Source organism: Centruroides vittatus, unplaced genomic scaffold (assembly GCF_030686945.1).
Source record: "Centruroides vittatus isolate TY-2023 unplaced genomic scaffold, ASM3068694v2 contig_221, whole genome shotgun sequence".
Lineage (NCBI taxonomy): Eukaryota > Metazoa > Arthropoda > Arachnida > Scorpiones > Buthidae > Centruroides > Centruroides vittatus.
The window spans coordinates 355,592-375,678 of record NW_027121377.1 but is presented as its reverse complement, the minus strand read 5'-3'; the positions used below and the strand labels follow the sequence as shown (position 1 = coordinate 375,678).

At 31.0% G+C, this 20,087-nt stretch overlaps 1 protein-coding gene across 1 annotated transcript in view; it reads right to left on the bottom strand.

Annotated features, from left to right (window-relative positions):
- The window catches only part of Rab3-GEF (Rab3 GDP-GTP exchange factor), an 81,718-nt gene that overhangs the window by 39,710 nt on the left and 21,921 nt on the right, over positions 1-20,087 (bottom strand). Inside the window, 9 exon segments of the mRNA XM_067265323.1 lie at positions 1,345-1,488; positions 1,557-1,623; positions 1,757-2,095; positions 2,192-2,272; positions 2,361-2,474; positions 6,822-6,953; positions 7,582-7,740; positions 11,250-11,391; positions 16,614-17,526. Coding sequence (XP_067121424.1) covers positions 1,345-1,488; positions 1,557-1,623; positions 1,757-2,095; positions 2,192-2,272; positions 2,361-2,474; positions 6,822-6,953; positions 7,582-7,740; positions 11,250-11,391; positions 16,614-17,284 — 1,849 coding nt within the window. The 5' untranslated portion in view covers positions 17,285-17,526.

Sequence of the window (20,087 nt, the reverse complement as noted above, 5' to 3'; positions counted from 1 at the left end):
GAGACTGAACCACACTGAAATGACATTAAAATCACACATTTTAATAAAAATTGCAAGTGCTTTCAATGTATTATAGTCATTGTCATCAGGCAGAAAAAACTGAATGCAATTTTTAAACTTAAGAATAAAACAGAACATACCACAGTCCTTTTTTAAATGTATAAAGGCACTCGGCCGATTTACCAAATATTCGTAAAAATCATAATGATGCATTAGACTTTATTGCCTGATAATGTTAAAAAATGTGCCCAATTTTATTGCCTGATGACGATGATGACTGTAAGTCATTGAAAGCACTTGTAATTTTTATTAAAATAGGTGATTTCAATGCTGTTTTAGTGTGGCTTCTCTTCTGTAAATGCATTATTTTACTAAAATTTGAAAGTTTTAATTTTTTGTCTTAACAAAACAGCTATAAGAATAGATATGTATTATATCAATGGTGCAGTTTTCTTTATATTACTTTAAAAATCAATTCTTTAAATATTTCTTCAAAAAAATTGAAGAGACTTCATAGATTAAATCCAAAGAAATTAACTGATGTTTTTTGTATGGACTGCATTTAATCAGAGACAAAATCTTCTGAGTGTTATCTTCATTATTCTTTATTCACTATGCATTTCCAGTGCAAGATTTTTTTTCTGTAACTTTTTTGTGTAACAATGTATGGGAGGAAATGGGAGGGGCTAAAGAGCAAGCAAACAGAAAGAAAGACAATTAGAAATGCCTTAGGGGATACAACATCAACACCACGTAGCTGTATGTCTAAACATAAAACAGGTTAGTTCACTACTGTGTAAATATGTCCAAATAATGGAAGTTGTAATAATAGTTGTAATTTGTAAAGTTGTAATTTTACCTAATAATTACTGTAATAATTGTATTTATATCAATTTGTAGAAATGTAACTCCTAATGAGGGGTGCAAGTTACACAAAAAAAAAAAAAATCATCTTGCACTTGAAATGCATAGTGAATAAAGAATAACAAAGATGACACTCAGAAGTTTATGTCTCTGATAAAATGCAGTCTAGACAAAAAGAACATCGGTTAACTTCTTCGGATTTAACCTATGAAGTCTAATCAATTTTTTTGAAGAAATATTTAAAGAATTGATTGTTAATGTAACAATTTTAACTTTATTTTAAATTATAAAATATTCCCACATATTAACAGAAATTTTATTAATTCAAAATTTAAAAAACAGAATGGATCCTTCTGTTATATTACTATTTACTATTTTTTTTGTTTTTCTTCCCAAGTTTTTGGAGACAAATTCATTCATTACAGTAATAAAACAAGTAACCATATATTATTCATTAAATTACAGAAAAATCTAGCCTACCTGTAGTTAAATCATCACTTTGAGTAGCAGCTGTAAGGGCATTGCCAAGTGAACTGTTTTCATTCCAAACATTAAATCGCAATGGTTCTAACTGATTAGTATACCATTTTGCTTTGTCTCCAACGAGTGTTGGATCAAATACACCTAAAAATTCAAAACTACATCAATTATGTGAAAATATAATGAATTAATAATTGAATCTTCATTCTTACCAGTATGAACTCTTTGAAATGATAAATTTGTAGGACAGAGAGACCATTCTGCAAAAAATTCTACGGCCTACGTTTAAAAATATTAGTTCATAAATTTTTTGCAATTCAAATTTGTCAATTTCATATTTTTTAAACAATTCTCTTATTACTTTATCATTGTTTTTAAAGATGTTAAACCTGTTCAAAATTTACTAACGTACCTGTGTTCGTACAAATTTACTGATAAAATAAGACGCTTTTGGCCGTGATTGAAGGAAACTGTTAATTTGAAAAGCAACAACTGGTCTCGGATAAAGCCGAAGTGTCCGCGTGTGTTCCATAAAATTTGCAAGCAAATTTGGAGAATTAAAAAATCGCACCATAGCAATTCGTGTTGCTATATCAACAGAATCCACATCATTGCCATAAATTAGAGGATTAAATCCAGTTGTCAACGGTGGTGGCGGAGGCTCTTGGGCGACGAGCCGATTTACCGCTCCGGGTTGAATTTTATCAAGATTTTTAATTGGCTGTGGGCTCATACTCATTGATGCTAACGCCTGAAATTTACAGATTGAAAGTAAACGTTTCTCGAAATTATATTAAATTGATGCATTTCACATTTTCGAATTCAAATCAAAATAATTAAACTTTACTTGTTTCAAATGATTCTGAAGTATTGTGGCTTCTGGTTCGGGTAACAGAGGCAAGTCTTCTATACCAGTTGGCTTAACAATCTGAAAAGTTTATTAATAGGTTCATTATAAAAATTACAAATATTAAATGAAATTTATAAAAACCTCTAAATATGGTGAAATTATTTACCTTATTAGAATCCAAATCTACTAGCCAAACATCATCGGGAAGTTTAAAATTACGTTTAAACATCAAAAAACTTGCAGGAATGCCAATTATATATGGGGTAGGTGCAAGCAATAACTGAAATCAATTTATATTTATTTAAAATACAAATTAATAATGGATTTTATAATTAAAAGAAAAATAGCATTAACTATCAAATGAAGAGGTCGGGAAAATAAGGGGCCTAAGTCAAAGAAAATTTCATGACTTAATACAATAATACAATTCCTTTAAAGTAATTTTAAATATGTGGCATGATGATAACTTTAAAAAGTATCTTCGGCTTGTTCAGAGTGGATGGCTGAACTGGAGAAAGACAAGTAGAGTGCTACGAAATAAGAAAATAAGTTGCAAAATGAAAGTAAGATCATATGAAACAATGGTATGATCTGCAATGATGTACAGTGCTGAGACATGGACAATTACAAGAACCTAGGAAAAGAAGATAGAGACAGCAGAGATGAGAATGCTGAGATGGATGTGTGATGTGATTTAGAAGGACAGAATTAGGAATGATTACATAAGAGGAACAGTCAAGGAGAGTCATATAAGAAAGAAAATGCAAGAAAGTAGATTAAGATGATTAGGACATGTAGAGAAAAGAAGTGAGAACTATGTTGGAAAGAGGATTGAGAAGTTAGAAGTGACAGGGAGGAGGAAGCAAGGAAGACCAAAGCTGAGATGGAGAGGATTTGGGAAGAGAGGATGTCCTGGATAGAGAAAAGTGGAGAAGACAGATTAAAGATGGGAATGCTGACCTCATATAAGCATGGGAAAAAACAGACAATGATGATGATGATCTTTTGTTTTGCTTGTAGGTCTATCTCAATGTCTTCTTAACCACCTGTATTCATTTGTGTCGTCTTCAGGATCCACATTTTCTTCCATTTCACTAAGTATATCCCCAATAATATCAAGATAAAATTGTCAATTAATAGATAAAATATAATGCAGAAGTTTAAATCCTGTATCTTCCTCATTTAGCTTTACTGGGACATTATAGTTTTGTTTTAGGTTTCTTAGTTATTAATGGCTGATTCTTGCTTTACTTCCCTTTTCCCAATGTTCACTTCTTTAAACAGACCAAGTAGGGTAGGTTTAACGAATATGGAACTTTGGTGTTGGGAATCAAACTAAAAGCATTATACCTGACTGAATTGGTTGTTTGTCCACAGTAATGTTTATTTTTTGCTACAGTCACATCCTCAAATGTAAAAAACTTATTCAGTCATCACAATTTAAAAAGGAATTTTGCACCATACCAAACCATTCTTCTGGACAAAATATTTGCTTAAATAAAATATTTTTTTTATGTTTCTCAATAGAAGTTTCTATCTGACTCCATAAAGGTATGGCCTTGTATGAGCTAGTCTATGCTCTATTGTCTTAGATACTCTTTCTCATTCTAGTTGCAACTACAATGCCATTACATTCCAGTTTTATTTTGGCCACCCTAACTGTCTGTAAAGACAAGATGCCCAGATAAAGACAATCTAGTCATTATGTATTTTAAAAGTACACTTGGTATTTCTATGCTTCCTCTTTTACAACAGGTTCAGTCAACAAACATGCAACCTTTCCAGTAACACAATTGTGGATACTGACATTTTAAATCAACAGTTCTTGAAGATAAAAAGCTGGACCAACAACAGTCAATTATAGTATTGGTAACACTTTTGTAGATCAGAACAAATGATATTTGTTTTATTTTCTTCATTATTCTTTATCTCTTGCTTAACATGTTGTTGTATAGGTTTTGCCTGTATTTGGTAAGCAAACTTCTAACTGTAACTTCATCTTTTATTGTACTTATCACCAGTGGTGATATTCGGCGGGTTCGCACAGGTTCGGCCGAACCCGTTGTTAAAATTTTCAGTTTCCCGAACCTTGTTAAACACACGGAACATTTCTCAGTGGGTTTGTTTTTTTTTTTAATATATTAAAATATGCGTATTATACTCTGTAATACTACTAAACTAGAGCCTTATACCCCGTTCGTACCGAGCATTTCAATCTAGATTGTGAGAAGGTCAGGGAGTATGTCTTGGTGCAATCTCTCTCGACCGTTTCAATCGAGGTTTAATCGCGATCGATTCAAGAGAGTTCTTGAAAGTAGATCCAGTGATAAGAGAGATCCCAGAATGCCACGCGTGCGAGATAATACAAGATGGCTGTCAAACACGTGTGGGCTATGGACAACAAAAGAAAAAGTATAATGTATCTCGAGAGATGATGACACGTGTGTACTTTGAGAAGCGCGATTTTGCGATAAAGATTACTCCTGCCTAAAAAAAAAAAAGGTCGACAGCCCTAAAATATTATCGTTACCTGCCCTCCACCCATGGCTCATTATGTTCCAAGTACGCCACTAATTGTTAGATATACGGTTGCAAGAAAAGGTGTTGTATTTATTTCTATTCAAAACTTCCATTTCATTTGTCGGTGATTGTCAGGGAAAAATTTTCTGCTAGCAAACACCTTGTTAAATATTTCAAATATCACCACTGCTTATCACAATATTCAGTAAATTGCATGTGTGGCAGAAGTCACTCCTTAGCAATTTGAACTCTTACTTTCACAGTTAAATATCCTTCTATAACAGTCTTCTTTCACAGGTTCAATATTTTATCACACAAACCATTCAGTGTAATGATCTTTGTAAAGACATGCTACATTCAAGTCACAATTTAAATAAGTCTGTTTGCAATTCTCTGTCTGTATAATGGCTAACAAATTTTGGTATGCAGATACTATCATGGACTGATCTTACTAAATCTGCCAAAACTTTGTTTTTCACAGTTGCCATTTTTGTGTTCACCTTCCTTCTAAAATTTGCTTTGCCAAAAGTTTAACAAACTTGAGGTCTATAAACTACAAACAGCTAAAAATTCTTTCCTACATATTTGAATATTAATTCTATTTACTTTGAAATAATATATGATTGTGATTCTTGAACTTTGTTTTTATTCTTATAACTCAATTTTCTTTTAAATTATCTTTATTGTTAAAAATAAATACAGTAGAGCATCGTTTATCCGAATCAATTAGGGACTGGGGTGGTTCGGATAACCGATTATGTACGAAAAAATATATTAACCCATCTGATGTTGAATTTTTCTCTGTTGCATGTCGCTTCGTGTTGAATTTTTCTCCGTTGAGTGTCACTTCGTGTTGAATTTTTGTTGATGTTAAGCCTAACAAAAATTTTTGTAATAATAATCAAGGCTATTGTATCATTAAAAATTATTTCTTTGTTTTGTATAAACAAAATAAATATATTGAAAAATATAAAAACGAAAAAAATTATACTTTAGAAGTTAATCTAGTATAAAAAAACTTTCGATTCAGCACAACACAGTCCGACTGGAAAGCTTTCAGTTAACTGGCGTTTCGGTTGACCGGGTTTCGGATAAACGATGCTCTACTATAAGTATTTTGTATCTCAAATGTTTTTAAGTCCCAAAATGAACCGAATATACTTTGTTCTATACCTTTTCTACACATCTTGCAATTGCAAGGCTCTCTCTAGTTAATGTTACTTTGTTGTGCTCACCCTTTAAATTTATGTAAGAATATTCTAAGCTTCATTGCATAGCTTCTGCCTTTTTTAAAAACATGAACTATATAAACTAACTGGTACTTAATTCCAAGTAAAGTTTTTTGTTTATTACATAACAGTATCATTGTTATCATGACTAATCCTTTTATTTGGTAATATTATTTAGATTTTTTAAGTTATAAAGCTTTTAATTTTCTCATTCAGTACATCATCATAAATTGCCGAATTTGTAATAGTCCGCTTGTTGTTTCTTTGAACATTTCATTTCTCATATAGAAAACATTCCTGTTTAAACAATCAACCACAAACTTTCATGTTTTCCACAATATTTTGAGCAATGTTAATTTTTGAATTTAGGTAATTGATTTTGTTTTGACGTGACTTATCGTAAAAAATTAAAAATAAAATTGAAGTATTCCAATCTAACAAAAACTAACTGTTTAATCTTAAAGACAACATTTCTCAAACGCGAAAAAACAATAACATTGTAATCTGACTGACTTCCAACGGAGGAGGGAGCATTTTATAATAGGGTAATAAAACACTATTTGTAACTCGTTTTCTTTAGAAGTGGGTGTGAAATTCCACTATCCTGGCACCCTCCTAAGAGGATAATAAAGTTTATTACTCTGACCTTGAAAGATAACCTATAAATCTTTGATTATGAACGAACCTAATCCTTAAAACTTGAGGTAATTTATAGCAAGTGGAATTTGATGTGTTTATATGCCTTTATTTCAATGAAAACCAATTCACATCCTTATTTAGAAATAAATGATTTGAAAACAACATTTTGAAAACTAAGATGTCGTAATATTTATGTATATACAATTTTAAATCAAAATTTTTATTTTATAATTACTTACCTGTTCAGCGGAACTCATACAAGTAGGCAAAAGTGGAATAACAGGAAACATATATTCTAAAGGATAAATCATGGTGACGAAAGCCATTACGCTCAGCGACAAGGCATTATAATCACGAGACTGTAATATTAACTGAAACAAAAAGCAAAATTGAACGAGAGATATAATTTTCCAAAATTATTGTCTTAATTTAAGTAAATATTACACAAATGTTCAATCTGTAAACAATTTAATTTAATTTATATATACTTAGGCCTGGATTAGTGAAAGTGTCATTATTTACAATGTCATATTCTTGCAATGTAAATTAAATTATATTATTTTATATTAAAAATACAAACAATCATGAACTTTTACTTAACTAAAAATCAGAATATTGGTAAAATCATTTGTTTTATTTTAGTATTCTTCTTCTTCTGTGTACACCATATCAGATTCCTGATCTCTGGCATAGGTTAATAAGTTAGTAATACCTCAAGGTGTTTCTAGGGAAAGTTACAGCCAGAGTGGTTTTCCGTTGCCTTCTCTGGGGTGCGATGTTGCATGAGGAAAAATGCCTTTTGGGAGGTTTTGTAAGGGAAACTGGCCCCTATTCAGGTGTTATAAATGTGGAGAAAACCCAGAAAACTCCACTGAGCCAGCCCGTCCAAGCACAACGTGAACCCGCGACTAAACTCCCAGTGTTTAGTGACAGAACTGCTCAGCCACTGGTGGGCTTATTAAGTATTAACAACTATTATTTTCGTAAAAATAAACAAACCTTATTTTCCATCATTATGCATGTCAATACTTTCATACAAGTATCGACACCCAATAATTCTAAAGGAAGATGCAAGGGAAAATCCACCAGAGAAAATCGGGTTCGGTCAGGAAGAGCAAATACTAAAGCAGGCTGTATATCTTTAGGCAGTATTTCCACCTATTTAAAACAGATAAAACATTATTAGTTAGAGAATGAATGTAAGTGTTAAAACCAACTTATTTGAAATGTTCAAATAAATATTAAAATCTAAATGAAGTATATTTGCAGGATTTGAAAGGCATGATACCATATACAGAATCCATTTTTCAATAAAACTTAAAATGACCACCAAAGAAAAAATTAGTATGGTAAACTGCCCTGTACAATGCAGAGAATATGTTCCACACTATGTTATTAGTTTTTTGTGTGTAACATAAGTATTTTATGTTACCATAATATTACCATTTTATGTTACCATTATGTTGTATTGACCATATCATTAGCATTATTATTACCGTGAATAAACTTCAGATGTTACAACACATGGACGAAAAAGACAAGTCCATTATGAAAATGGGATAGCATGGCCACAGCTTTTTTTATTGTTATGGACCCTGTCCCCATGTGCTTGTATTTGTTACACTTCAAATGTAACATTTTACTTAATGGCATGAAAGAGATAAATCTACAGAAAAGCTTATTATGTTCTAAGGATTCACTGATACAGTGCTAGACTATATTAATCTTTGCAAAGAATGATGTTAAATGTACATGAGGTAAAGTGATAGTTGTCATAAAACCATGGAAAATAGAGTATTATAGCATCTTGTGGATCTAATAAAGGATGTTATAAAGCATAAACATGCATTATTAAATTAAGGGTTTCAGTAGAAAAATAGACTTCGTTAACGTTAAGGAAAACTTGAAACAAGAGGAACAACAACAAGAATAATAATGCTAAAAATATGATATTATAATTACATTAAACACAAAAAAAAGTAAAATTGCAAAGTTTTGAATTTACATCACATTCCTCCACTGCCTAGTGTTTTCTCCACTTGGTTACTGCCACTCCAACGAAATGCAAAACTTCCAAAGTCTCACAAGCTAAACACCCAAGTTTCAGAGGCCTATTTTTCAGAAATGCTTGAGAAGTGGGTCCTATTATTTAGACAAGGAGCTGTTTGTTTATGGCTATATGCTCACCAAATTTAATTTGAATTGGAGACCCAAACATCTTATTCTCTCTCTGTCATCTTTCACTCTGCAAGGATTAGACTAAACTTCAAGGCAAACCTCTATACCTCACCTCTACATTATTCCCTACACCATTCACTTGACTTTCTTTCAGAAATGTAGCACAGATGTAGTCTGAACACGTCTTGGTAGCAACTCAACAAACAGTCATATCAACCATTTGTTGAGTTGCTACCAAGATTCATCTTGAGTCAAGCACATGTCATTGCAAAAAACATGCTTGTTTGCAACCATTTACAATGTTGAGAATACCTGACACACTAATGGTTTAGAATAACATGCATTATTAAATTAAGGATTTCAGTGGAAAAATAGACTATGTTAACATTACAGAAAATTTGAAACAAGAGGAACAACAACAGGAATAATAACGTTAAGAATATGGTAAAATAATTACGTTATATACAAAAAAATGTAAAATTGCAAAGTTTTGAATTTACTTAATTGTTTTGGGTCCTTGAATGCACAAATCTGGACTGTAAATAATTATAACAGACTAAGTACTTTAAACCTGTCTCTGTTGTTTAATCAATAATAATTTACTTGTTTATTATTATTATTACAGAAATTATTCACAAAGGATTGTGGTATAAATTTGCAAACTATGTAAAATTTAGTATTAACTCACAACCTTTATCTAATGAATAATAATAATAATATTAATGGGGTAATTAGCAATATACACAAATTTTCGTCCTGTACTGGAAGAAAATAAAAAAATCCAGCAACGAGGTGTGTAACTTTCTCAGTAAAAAATACTTACATTTAAGAAATGCTAACACTCGTCAGCAGAAAGTTAAAATTTTGTGTGGCACCGGCTGTTACAAGATGTTATTAAAAAATAACTTTTGCATCACTAATTATTATAAGAAGGCAATTTTGAGAGAAGAGATGAGTTTCTAAAAATATTGTAAATATAAAATGTTTACAAAGTGCAACCTCACTCAAGATATGACATATTACCTCTCTATTTTACCACCCCTTGACCTATAACATCAGCAAGAAATCACCACAATAACCAAAAATCAGCAAGTAAAGTAAAATCTAGCATAATAAAATAAAATAAGACTTCTCTTAAAGGTATAGATTTTGATTTGTTTTTCAAGACTTATGAAATACATTCAAAATAATGTGCAAATTGATGATGGTAGGCTAAGGCTTTTTCTTAACAAAATCAACATTGTACGGTATTAATAAATTATCAATGTTAGAGAATTATCATGTCAATTGCCAAATTATTTAGCCATTTGCTAATTTGGTAGACAAATAATACATTCTAGATCTATTATTTACAGTTGAATGCACTTAATGTAATCACTTCTGGGACTCGTCAATGCCGATGGTGATAACTGATTGATAGCATTAAACAGACTACAACTAGTGAAAATTCTGCTTTTTTTTATCTGATAGTAAAATAAACTAAGTTTAAAATAATTAAAAATTGCATAATATTTTATTATCATCATCATCAATTAACAGTACTTCATTCAAGATATAACTGAAATAACTTGTAATTTGTACTGTTGGTGCTATAAGCAAATTAAAATAACATTGAGTATTTCAAACTCCAGTTAAGACTGATAACAAATGTATGTTATTTAGGATGGCAACATTAAAAGATAGCTTAAAAACATCTACTTACCAGAAGTTAATGATAAATACAAGCAATTTTTTATTGTGACATCGTCACAGTGCCAGGCTGCAATTTTTTTAATCATATTTTAATTCATTTCATTTAAAATATATGCTCTCCACTCCAAATTAGTACTGTAGTGTCTTGCCCCTATACATCATACTTTTCCATTAGCAATGGAGTTATGCTGGTCATCTATCTAACTCCTTTCATGGGAAAATTTTTAAATTGAAATAATGTGACTTCTGGTTTGAATCAGAAGTTCACATACAGTTAATCAGGGCCTCGTAAGATTTCCATATCTGAATTTGATTTATCTAACATTGTTCTCAAGATTAAGGTGAGACAGACACATGGACAGATAGACACCAGTGGGAATTTATAGGTCTATAATTGCAGCCAACTAACTAAAACTCTAATTACAATAAGCAAGGTTTATCATTGTATAGTTAATTGCAATGATATTAAAAGACTAATAACAATATTTACAATTACAATGATTGAATTCTACTGTATTACAAATTTTAGTTTAAGCTAAGCTTATTAAGGAAAAGCTCAATTTTGATAAAAAGTACTATGGTAAAAGATGTTAATAAAATATAAATTTTATGGTTAAAACAAAATTAACAAAACATTCATATTTTTTTAATTATGCCTACTTAAATATAGTAGTAAGTTTATTAAATTAAATTTCAGTTTAAATTGTTATCAATAGAATAAAGTTGTTATTATAGTAACAGTAAATACAATAAAATATGTTTGATTTAAATTATTCATTTAAATATATGTAACTAACCTCGACTCTTGTTTTTCCAGGCACTGGAACAGGGGCACTGAGCAAACGGAGAATCCACATTTCTAATTCACGAATATCATGAAGAATTATTGCAGGAGTTGTTTCCGATATCTTTCCAGTTAACACACTCCAGACAGATTCCCTAAGTAAATATTTTGCAAATGTTTTTATCAATTTATAATAGTGTAACTAAATTGACATATTACAGCTGTAACTTCAATCATCAATTGTATATCAGATGTACAGTACATAATAAGGTTAAATACATTAAAATGCCAAAAATCAGCAAAAAAAAAAAAAAAAACAGTTAAAAAACGCTATTTTAATGTAAAAACATAAAAATAAACATTTTCCATCATATTAATCATCATCTTCGGATTTTTTTAATGGAACAAAGTATAAAATACAAAATTAAAAAAATCGAATACATATTTAAATTAAAACAAATAAAAAACACCGATAAAGATGACCATTTAGTATGATAGAAAATGTGAATTCTTATGTTTTTATATCAAAGTTCTTCTTTGTTGCTGGTTTTTGATGTTTTAATGTGTTTATCCTTATTATAACTAAGTGAGCAAATTAAAATACAGGATATTTCCCTCAAATGTCCCTAGTTTCAAACTGTTCTGTAAAATCCATTTGTTCAGATACATGAATGAAATGTGTTGAAGAATGTTTGTCGATACTCCAAGTTTGACTTACAATACTCCAGGATTGCCAGTGTATAACTACTGCCATACACTGGCAATCCAAATCTCCAATGCTGCACAGTCTAGATTGCCAGGGTTCCATTTCTCTGTCCATCTGATTGCATGACATCATCTCTTTAAACTTGTTCTTTGTAGGTCCATCAAGGATTGTGTATACTCTATAAAAGTGCAGAAATGAGAACCCCACGTACAAGAATTGCAAATGCCATTAATAGCAAGGTTGAGGCAGAAGTTTTAAACGTGAAAATGTGTACGTCGGACGTTCAGCGCCACTTTCCTGTAAGCCTAGAAGTTTGGCAATGGCATTTGGAAAGTCAGTGGAATCATGCTCGACATTCCAAAGGCCATTGTCAAACTTCTAAGCTTACAGGAAAGCAGCACCGAACATCCGACATAGATATTTTCACGTTTAAAACTTCGGCCTCAACCTCACTAATGACTCCTGACCTGCTGGCTTGGATGTGAACCAAAATTGAGTGCAGATATGGGGCAGTATTCCAGTCATTTATCTCTCATCTCTTCTTTCAGACACGAATGAAGTCAAAACAAGAAACAAAATTCATCTCTCAGAGATAGAGGCAATTCTGGTCATTCATGATGATATCGTCTTTTTTGTTGACACCACAATTCTATTAGGTTGATTATACGTGTTCAGGTTATCTGCGCATGTGACACAGTATAGAATTTTAACCAACAAAATTGTAAAATTTTTGAAAATGCAGAGTACAAAATTATAGATCACATGATAAGGAAAGCACGAGTTCAAATAAAGCACATAATTTTGACAAAGATATGTGTTTTGTTTTATAACATTTTTACAGATTGTAAAGTCAAAATGTCTCAAGTAACATTGTCTCTTAACTAATCAAAATTTTAATAACTTAAATTAGAAAAGCAAATACTTAGTTAAGAAGAAATTAGATAGTAATATTTTGAAAAATACTTAGAGATGGATAAAATTAATATTATATTCAATAGTTCAATAATTGATGTAGTATCATTGAAAAAAGATGGAGTATGTTGCATTCCCGAGTAGGCACTGGAAAAAAATCAGAAACATTATCTCTCTTGAAATCTTCTTTCCTGAGATAGAGTGTTCTCTAATGCAACTGTTATCCAGTCATCCATATTGAATATAATGAAATCAAGGCAACAGACAAAAGACCAGTTGAAAGACAGCTCTGCTTGTCTCTGGAAGACAAGAGAATCTCAGAGAGAAAAAGTCGTCCAGAATCACGTTTGGAGAGACGTGATGATCTCGAGATATAAACAAATGACTAGCCAATTAGCAACCAGCTTGTGACATAGACACTGTCTCTCAGAGACGAGAGATGATGACCAGAATATGCACCTGATATTGTATATGCCACATTGGGAGCATATGCAGAAATGTATTGATTTAATGTAGTAACTAACTTTTCCAGATGCACTTTTTATTCCCATTGCTACAGTGCTGTACTCATATCTCTTTTCCCAAAATTAACACTTGAGGAAAACAACCTGTATAATATGTATATTACAAGTAACCTTATAAATCTTATGCAAAGAACTTCAAGTAAGCTCTTTCCAATAACCAAATAGTTGAAGTTATCTATTAATATACTTCGGAATGGTTGAAAATTATCTCATAAAATATTTAAAAACTAACAATTTAAAATTAAACATTTCAAGATAAATATTCTAAAATTAAAAATTTCAAGATAATATATAATAAAATCAGTTGATAAAAAGTTGATTTAGCAAAGAAAAATAAACTCTCTTATATCTAGACTTAAATTAGACAGTTTTCTTTCAGTTAAAATGAACGTATTCAGATTCCACTTGTAGACAAAATCACTAAATCTTGAATCTTTCTGGGAAATAGACACAAGACAAAGGGACCTACAGACACAAGCTTTATTAATGTTAGTCTTTGCTAGAATTAACCAAGCATAAAATCAAGTACTTTTGTGGCCGCACACCATATAAATTTTGTAATTACATATGCGTATTTTTATATTCTTATTTTTCCTTCTATTTCTATATCTCCTGCATATCTTCTCCTCTTTGTTCTATTGTTTGTCTTTCCTAGAATTTTCTTACTCAGAATATCTTTCCTTATATGGTCAAAGTGAAACAATAGGGATCGATAGCCCAAGAGCAATTGCGAGGGAGAGAGGTCACTTTTTGGTTCAAACCTCGGAGGGTAGAGATGTGCATCCAGGATTTCAGCACGCCTTAGTTCTGTGCAGATTGGTCTAAAGAGGTGCGACCGAAGAATTAAGTGTTGGTGATTTATAAAACGATAATGAAAGGGAAAAAGTGAAGACATAATAATTTGAACCCAGTGATTTATTTTTGAGAAGAAGCGAGACGAGAAGCCCAGATTCGTCAGATTAACGGGATTGATCCACATGCTTGCAACCATTTTTTTTTTGGACACAGAAAACTTTGGGTACCCATTCTCCTATTCTTGTTATCTGTCCTATTTTCTTTCTTTCTTCTTAGTTGTAGATTTAGTTTTAGAAATTAGTTTTAGATCAATTTTTAGCTGTAAGCGGTGTATTTCGAGAGTGGGTTGTTCGTTTCACCATCAGACACATACCTTTGTCGCGTGTCGTAATCCGGTTACGAATCTTGGGATTGTAAAGATAAAAGAAAAGTGTCTCTAGTGTTGAGCGGTGGAATTGAGACTGCCTGGCATCTAATTCAAGAATCTGTACATCATCGCGATAGAAAAATAAATGTTTTCTTTGTTTGAGTACTCTTTATGGTTGTTAATCAAGCATCCTAATTTCACACTTTTAAGAATTGAGAACTTTCAAGATTCAAGTAAGTTCTTGAGAACAGACTTCTTGAGAACAAGTACATTATCAATAAAACATAAGGTAATTCAGCACTACCAACTTGCCTTATATAGACTATGGAGTAACTTAGTAACTAACTAGTACTGAGTATTTAGACAAGTTGGTAAAAATTGTCGATACATACATGGAACAATTAATAAAATGAATAATTAGAGCAGTAATTCTCAACCACTGTGCTACGGCACTTTAGTGTGCCACCACTGCGAATATCCATACATAAGTGATGTCAAACAAGTAGTTTAATCAGTTCTACCTTCTTAGGGCACGTTTGGAAATTGTAACCAGTGTTACTGGTAACTGCCAGTAGTTACCAAGGCGTTTAGAAAATGTGACCTAAATAACCAACTGTGTTTAAAAATCACTCTTATGACATCACCGGTTGTCCTGCGGCACTTACCGAAGTAACCATGTGCGCCGCCAAATTTTTAAACTATTAATTAAAAGGGTATGGTGACGAAGAAAGGTTGAGAATCACTGAATTTGAGTATTAAAATCTTTCAAGTCAAATTACAGAATAACTATCTTTCTATTATTGTAATGCAATCAAAATTTTTAACAGCAGTGTAAGACACTTTTTCTTTGTTTTAAAACTTTTTCCACCATGTAGACAAAAGACAGCCTTTCTCGTGTCCATCACAGACTTAGCCAGGCCCACAATAGCAGCAACCAAGCAGTGAAGGATAGAACCTGACAAATCTGGACTGTAAAAAATTCTTGCCCAAATTTGATCTTGAGACTGAAGAGCAGCAATCCAATACCTTAACTGCTAACAGTCCCATGAGAAGGACACTAGAAGGACACTAGACCTCAAATTGACTTGTTTGTTGTCGTGCAAACTCAAAGAATCACATCCAAGAATTCTTAGTATTCAAATACCTAGCCCAAGTTCTCTGAAATATCACAGACCTTTTGGAATCTAACAGTTCTCAATTTTTGCATTTAAATTCTCCTGTCTTTTATCTAATGATGACCATTGGTAAAATACCATTAGACAATCTTGACCAAGCTGCTTGTTAAACACATGATAGACTTACTGGAGCAGCTCTGATCACACCCAGAAGTAGTTAGTGCAATGGCAGTCTTTTGTTTAACATGCTTTTAGCCACCTTTAGTAAAGGGGAAAACAGAATTTTTTTGCATTGTTTTGAGAAATAGTTCCAGATTTTTTCACTTTAAATTTTATCCCATATTTGAAAGTTATCAAAACTCCAATTAGGCCAATTTCGGTAGCTATAACTCGCAAAGGATCACATGTAGACCATTAGTTTCTTTGATTTTTGTTTACTCTTACGGGAATGGTCTACAGTTCTGATAAGATACCAACTTCCTCATTCAGATTTGCAAGTTATAAATTATTGACTACTAATTAACAAACATTTTAATTATTAATTCATAGTTAATAAAAGTATTAGGAGAGTTTACTTTTGTTTTATTAACTAAATTAATATTTAATATTCGAAATATGAATAAAATAATATTTATTGAATTCTTTTGTTAAGAACGTTGATTGGAAACATATTATAAATACACAAGTCTTTTGCATTATTATGCTTTAGTTAAATAAACAAAGACACGTAGAAGATGGATTACTTTCAAGCTAGAATTAAGCTAATTATAAATTAATCAGACCATGTAATTTGCCTAAAGGTAAGTAATTAAGCTGCCAACTTTATAAGTAGCTTAATTATAGCTGAATTTTAGAGTTGTCTGGCTGTTAAAAATTCAAAAATATTCTAAGTAATTTAAGTAAATAAATCTGTTTATTAAAAATCGGACTTACTACATAATTAAATGGTATCAGTTACCTGCTTTGACGAGAGCCGCCTATTCTTCTTGTCGACGTACGTTCATTGGATGCATCTATGAGTTTTCTAAGGATGAAAAGACATTCACGAAACGTAGAAAAAAAAGGATGATGACTAATTATGCATAAAGACGTTAACGAATGACTTTTGACTTTTTGTCTTTTATGTGCTCTTGGAGAAGGAGACTTTGAGTCTTGATCGGAATCATTTAAATATAATTGTCTAGGAACCTGTTCGCTAAAGGCTGAATCAGAGCTTTTGTTATCCTGAGAATAAGGTAAATCGGATTCCCGTAATTTCCCTCCAACTCCTCCTTTCCTGAGAGATCTTTCGTACGATTTTTCCTTAGACTGAGATAACTTATCTATCGGCCTATAAAAATTAACGCATATGCCATACCGAACTCTACTAGTATCTTTCTCTGTTAATGCAAACACAAATGAATTTGATTCTCTAAGACTTATCCTTTTTGGACCCATACTGATGCAACCTTCTGGTTGACAGAAGAAGATTACATCAGGTGGAAGAGGAAAGTCTTTATGATCTTCAGATGGATACACTCTGAGTAACTCAGGAGTCTGTACGACATGGTTCCTACTGGGTTGACGAGCACCCACAATCACTATGTAATCCAACAAACGTGGACAAAAATATTTCTTTAATACATCCATTTTTTTTTAATTGTTATTATTATTATTATTTTATTATTATTATTATTATTATTATTTAAATATCCATTTCAAATAAGAGAAATGGAATCCATAATTTAACCAACATGGGTTATTAATTGCTAATATAAAAAGTTATCTGCATACATCGTAAATTGGTTTGTTGTGGACTCGCAATTGAAAAAATTGCATTTGCCAATAAAAAATATTTGCTTGCAAGAAGTCCATCCTGTTTTGTTTCATTGCTGAAAAAAAAAGAAAAAAAAATACAGAAATGTAAACTTAATTGTAATAAATATCAATAATAAATATTTATTTCACAATCTAAAATTAGTTTTATTCCAGATTAAACTGAACATCATTTTATTACAATTTTTTACTCGGTACTATCTACAATATATATCACTGGCTGTGTTGCCTGGTAAAGCAGCTTGGATAAACAAACCAATGACATCGTCCATTTCAAATGAAACGGATTATGCAGCTATATTAAAGCCACTTTATCGGGCAACACACCCAGTGATTCCCAAAGTAGGCACTACTGCCTCCTTGAGGGCAATAGAAGGCAAGGAGTGTAGAGGTGTTGGAGGGCAAGGGAGATAAAAATTAATTTTGAAACAAAGAAATATATGCACCAAAAAAGGAGATATTCTGAAAAATTTGGGAAACACTTATATAAATGTGGGATGCATTTTTAAAAACCTATATATTTGTGTTTGCTGTTAAATTTTAACACCAAAAGATTAAAATTTCATTTGTAACGATATAACTGTAGCCAACTGATTGAGTTTATTTTTTGTTTTTAAACATGTTCTTTTATGCAACAAGTTTCAAATGACATTATATTTAGAACTAAACTTTCACATGTTTAACTGTTTTTTACTGCTGGAAATATATGTCAGTTTATTATCTTGAGTTAATTTCAGTGTGCCATGTCACAAGGCAATGTCTATGTGCCAGTATTTGGCCAAAAACAATGTCCCATTAGTCAAATATCCTCTGTATTTTCCAGATTTGGCTCCATCTGACTTTCCTTTTCCTAAAACATAGAGCTGCATAGAAGGGAAAAAACTTTAAAAGACCTGGAAGTAATCCAAGAAAATGAGACAAGGAATCTGAAGGCTATTTCAAAATCAGAATTCTACAAAAATTGGAAAATATGTATTATATCTCAAGGAGACTGTTGAAGGACACCCATCTTAAATGGTGACGAGTGTCATTTATTTAAAAAATAATAATTCTTGGAAATTATTGATCACTTTGTGTAAATTTACCACCCTTCTATTCTAAAGCTGTGATGATATTTAGATAAAAATAAGAGAAACATCTCACACAATTATATTGTTTCTATTTTATATTAAAAGAAACTCTTATAAAGTACTATATTATGTATACTTTTACATTTCGTTACTGCAGGTATATGCCTAAAGTGCCCGACAAGCTGGCCCCAGATGTAAATTTATAATGAATCTTCAATCTTTAATTTAATTCTTATAAATTATAATAAATTAAAATTAATATATTAATAAATATAACTTATACTTTTATGTCAAACAAATCCATTCAATAAATAAATAAGTTTTTCTATTTATTTATTGAATGGATTTGTTTTATTGTTAGCTCTCCGCTAACAATAGAACAACTTTTTACATAAATGGATTTTATATATAAATAAAATCCATCCAGTCTTCAAAGCAGAAAAGAAAAAGGATAAATCTGTTTTGCACTATTGAAATATAGAATATACAAATAAACAATTTTAAATTCAACTTTTATAACACAGACAAATATAAAAATTTTTATATAAACATCTACTGAATGAGAATATAATACAGCAAATATAAAAACTTCCATAACAAGGTGAATAACACAATAAAAAAGAATAATTTTTATATATACAGTACAGATATAAAATTAAATGATAAAGGTATAGGAAAAGTAATCACATATGAAAACTAAAATTTAGTACATTAAGACAAATTTACAAATTATATAATTTATCTTTTTTTAGCCACAATATAAAGGTATTCCCAAATACTTTCTATACTATGGAATGCAACCCTTATTAATCCTTTGATGAGTGGGTTTACTAGTGGCTCTTTCCACTCCCAGAGTTTTTAAAAAACATAACATTTACAAAAGAGATTAGTATCTTGTCTGATATCTATAAATTTATCTTGATGCAATATTTTCTCATTTTGGACATTTGTCTACATAAATATGGATATGTTCTTACAGACAAATATCCAAAATGATATAATACTGCATTAAAACAAACATAGCAAAACGTTAACCATGTTCTTATAATCTATAAAACTTGGCACCATTATTATCAAACAAATTCTTTAAAAACTGCTTCCTAAGAAAACCGAATTCTTTAATACGGTGAAAAATATTTCCTGCTCCATTTTCAAAAACTACAAACCCCTCAGAGTTTGTTAAGGAATAATGGAATAAAAATATTTGAATTTTATACAAGATATTCTTAAATTTGATGTAAAATTTTTAAAAACATGATATAAAACTGTACATGAGATCAAATAGAGTTTATGTATACATTAGGTGGTCTGGAAACTGACCTAATATTAAAAATGATACAGTTCCATGCTGTTTAGTCAGAAAAAGGACAGTTTTACAAATCACATATCTTTCGTGTTATGTCACAGAATAGACAAAGCATTTAAGCACTATCAAATGGAAGATAAGAAGCAGAGAAGAACACAAGTGGTCCACAGATGAATAACATTGAAAACCACAGCTATATAGAAATCAAATGCTTCAGATTTCTATATAGTACTACTAAGTA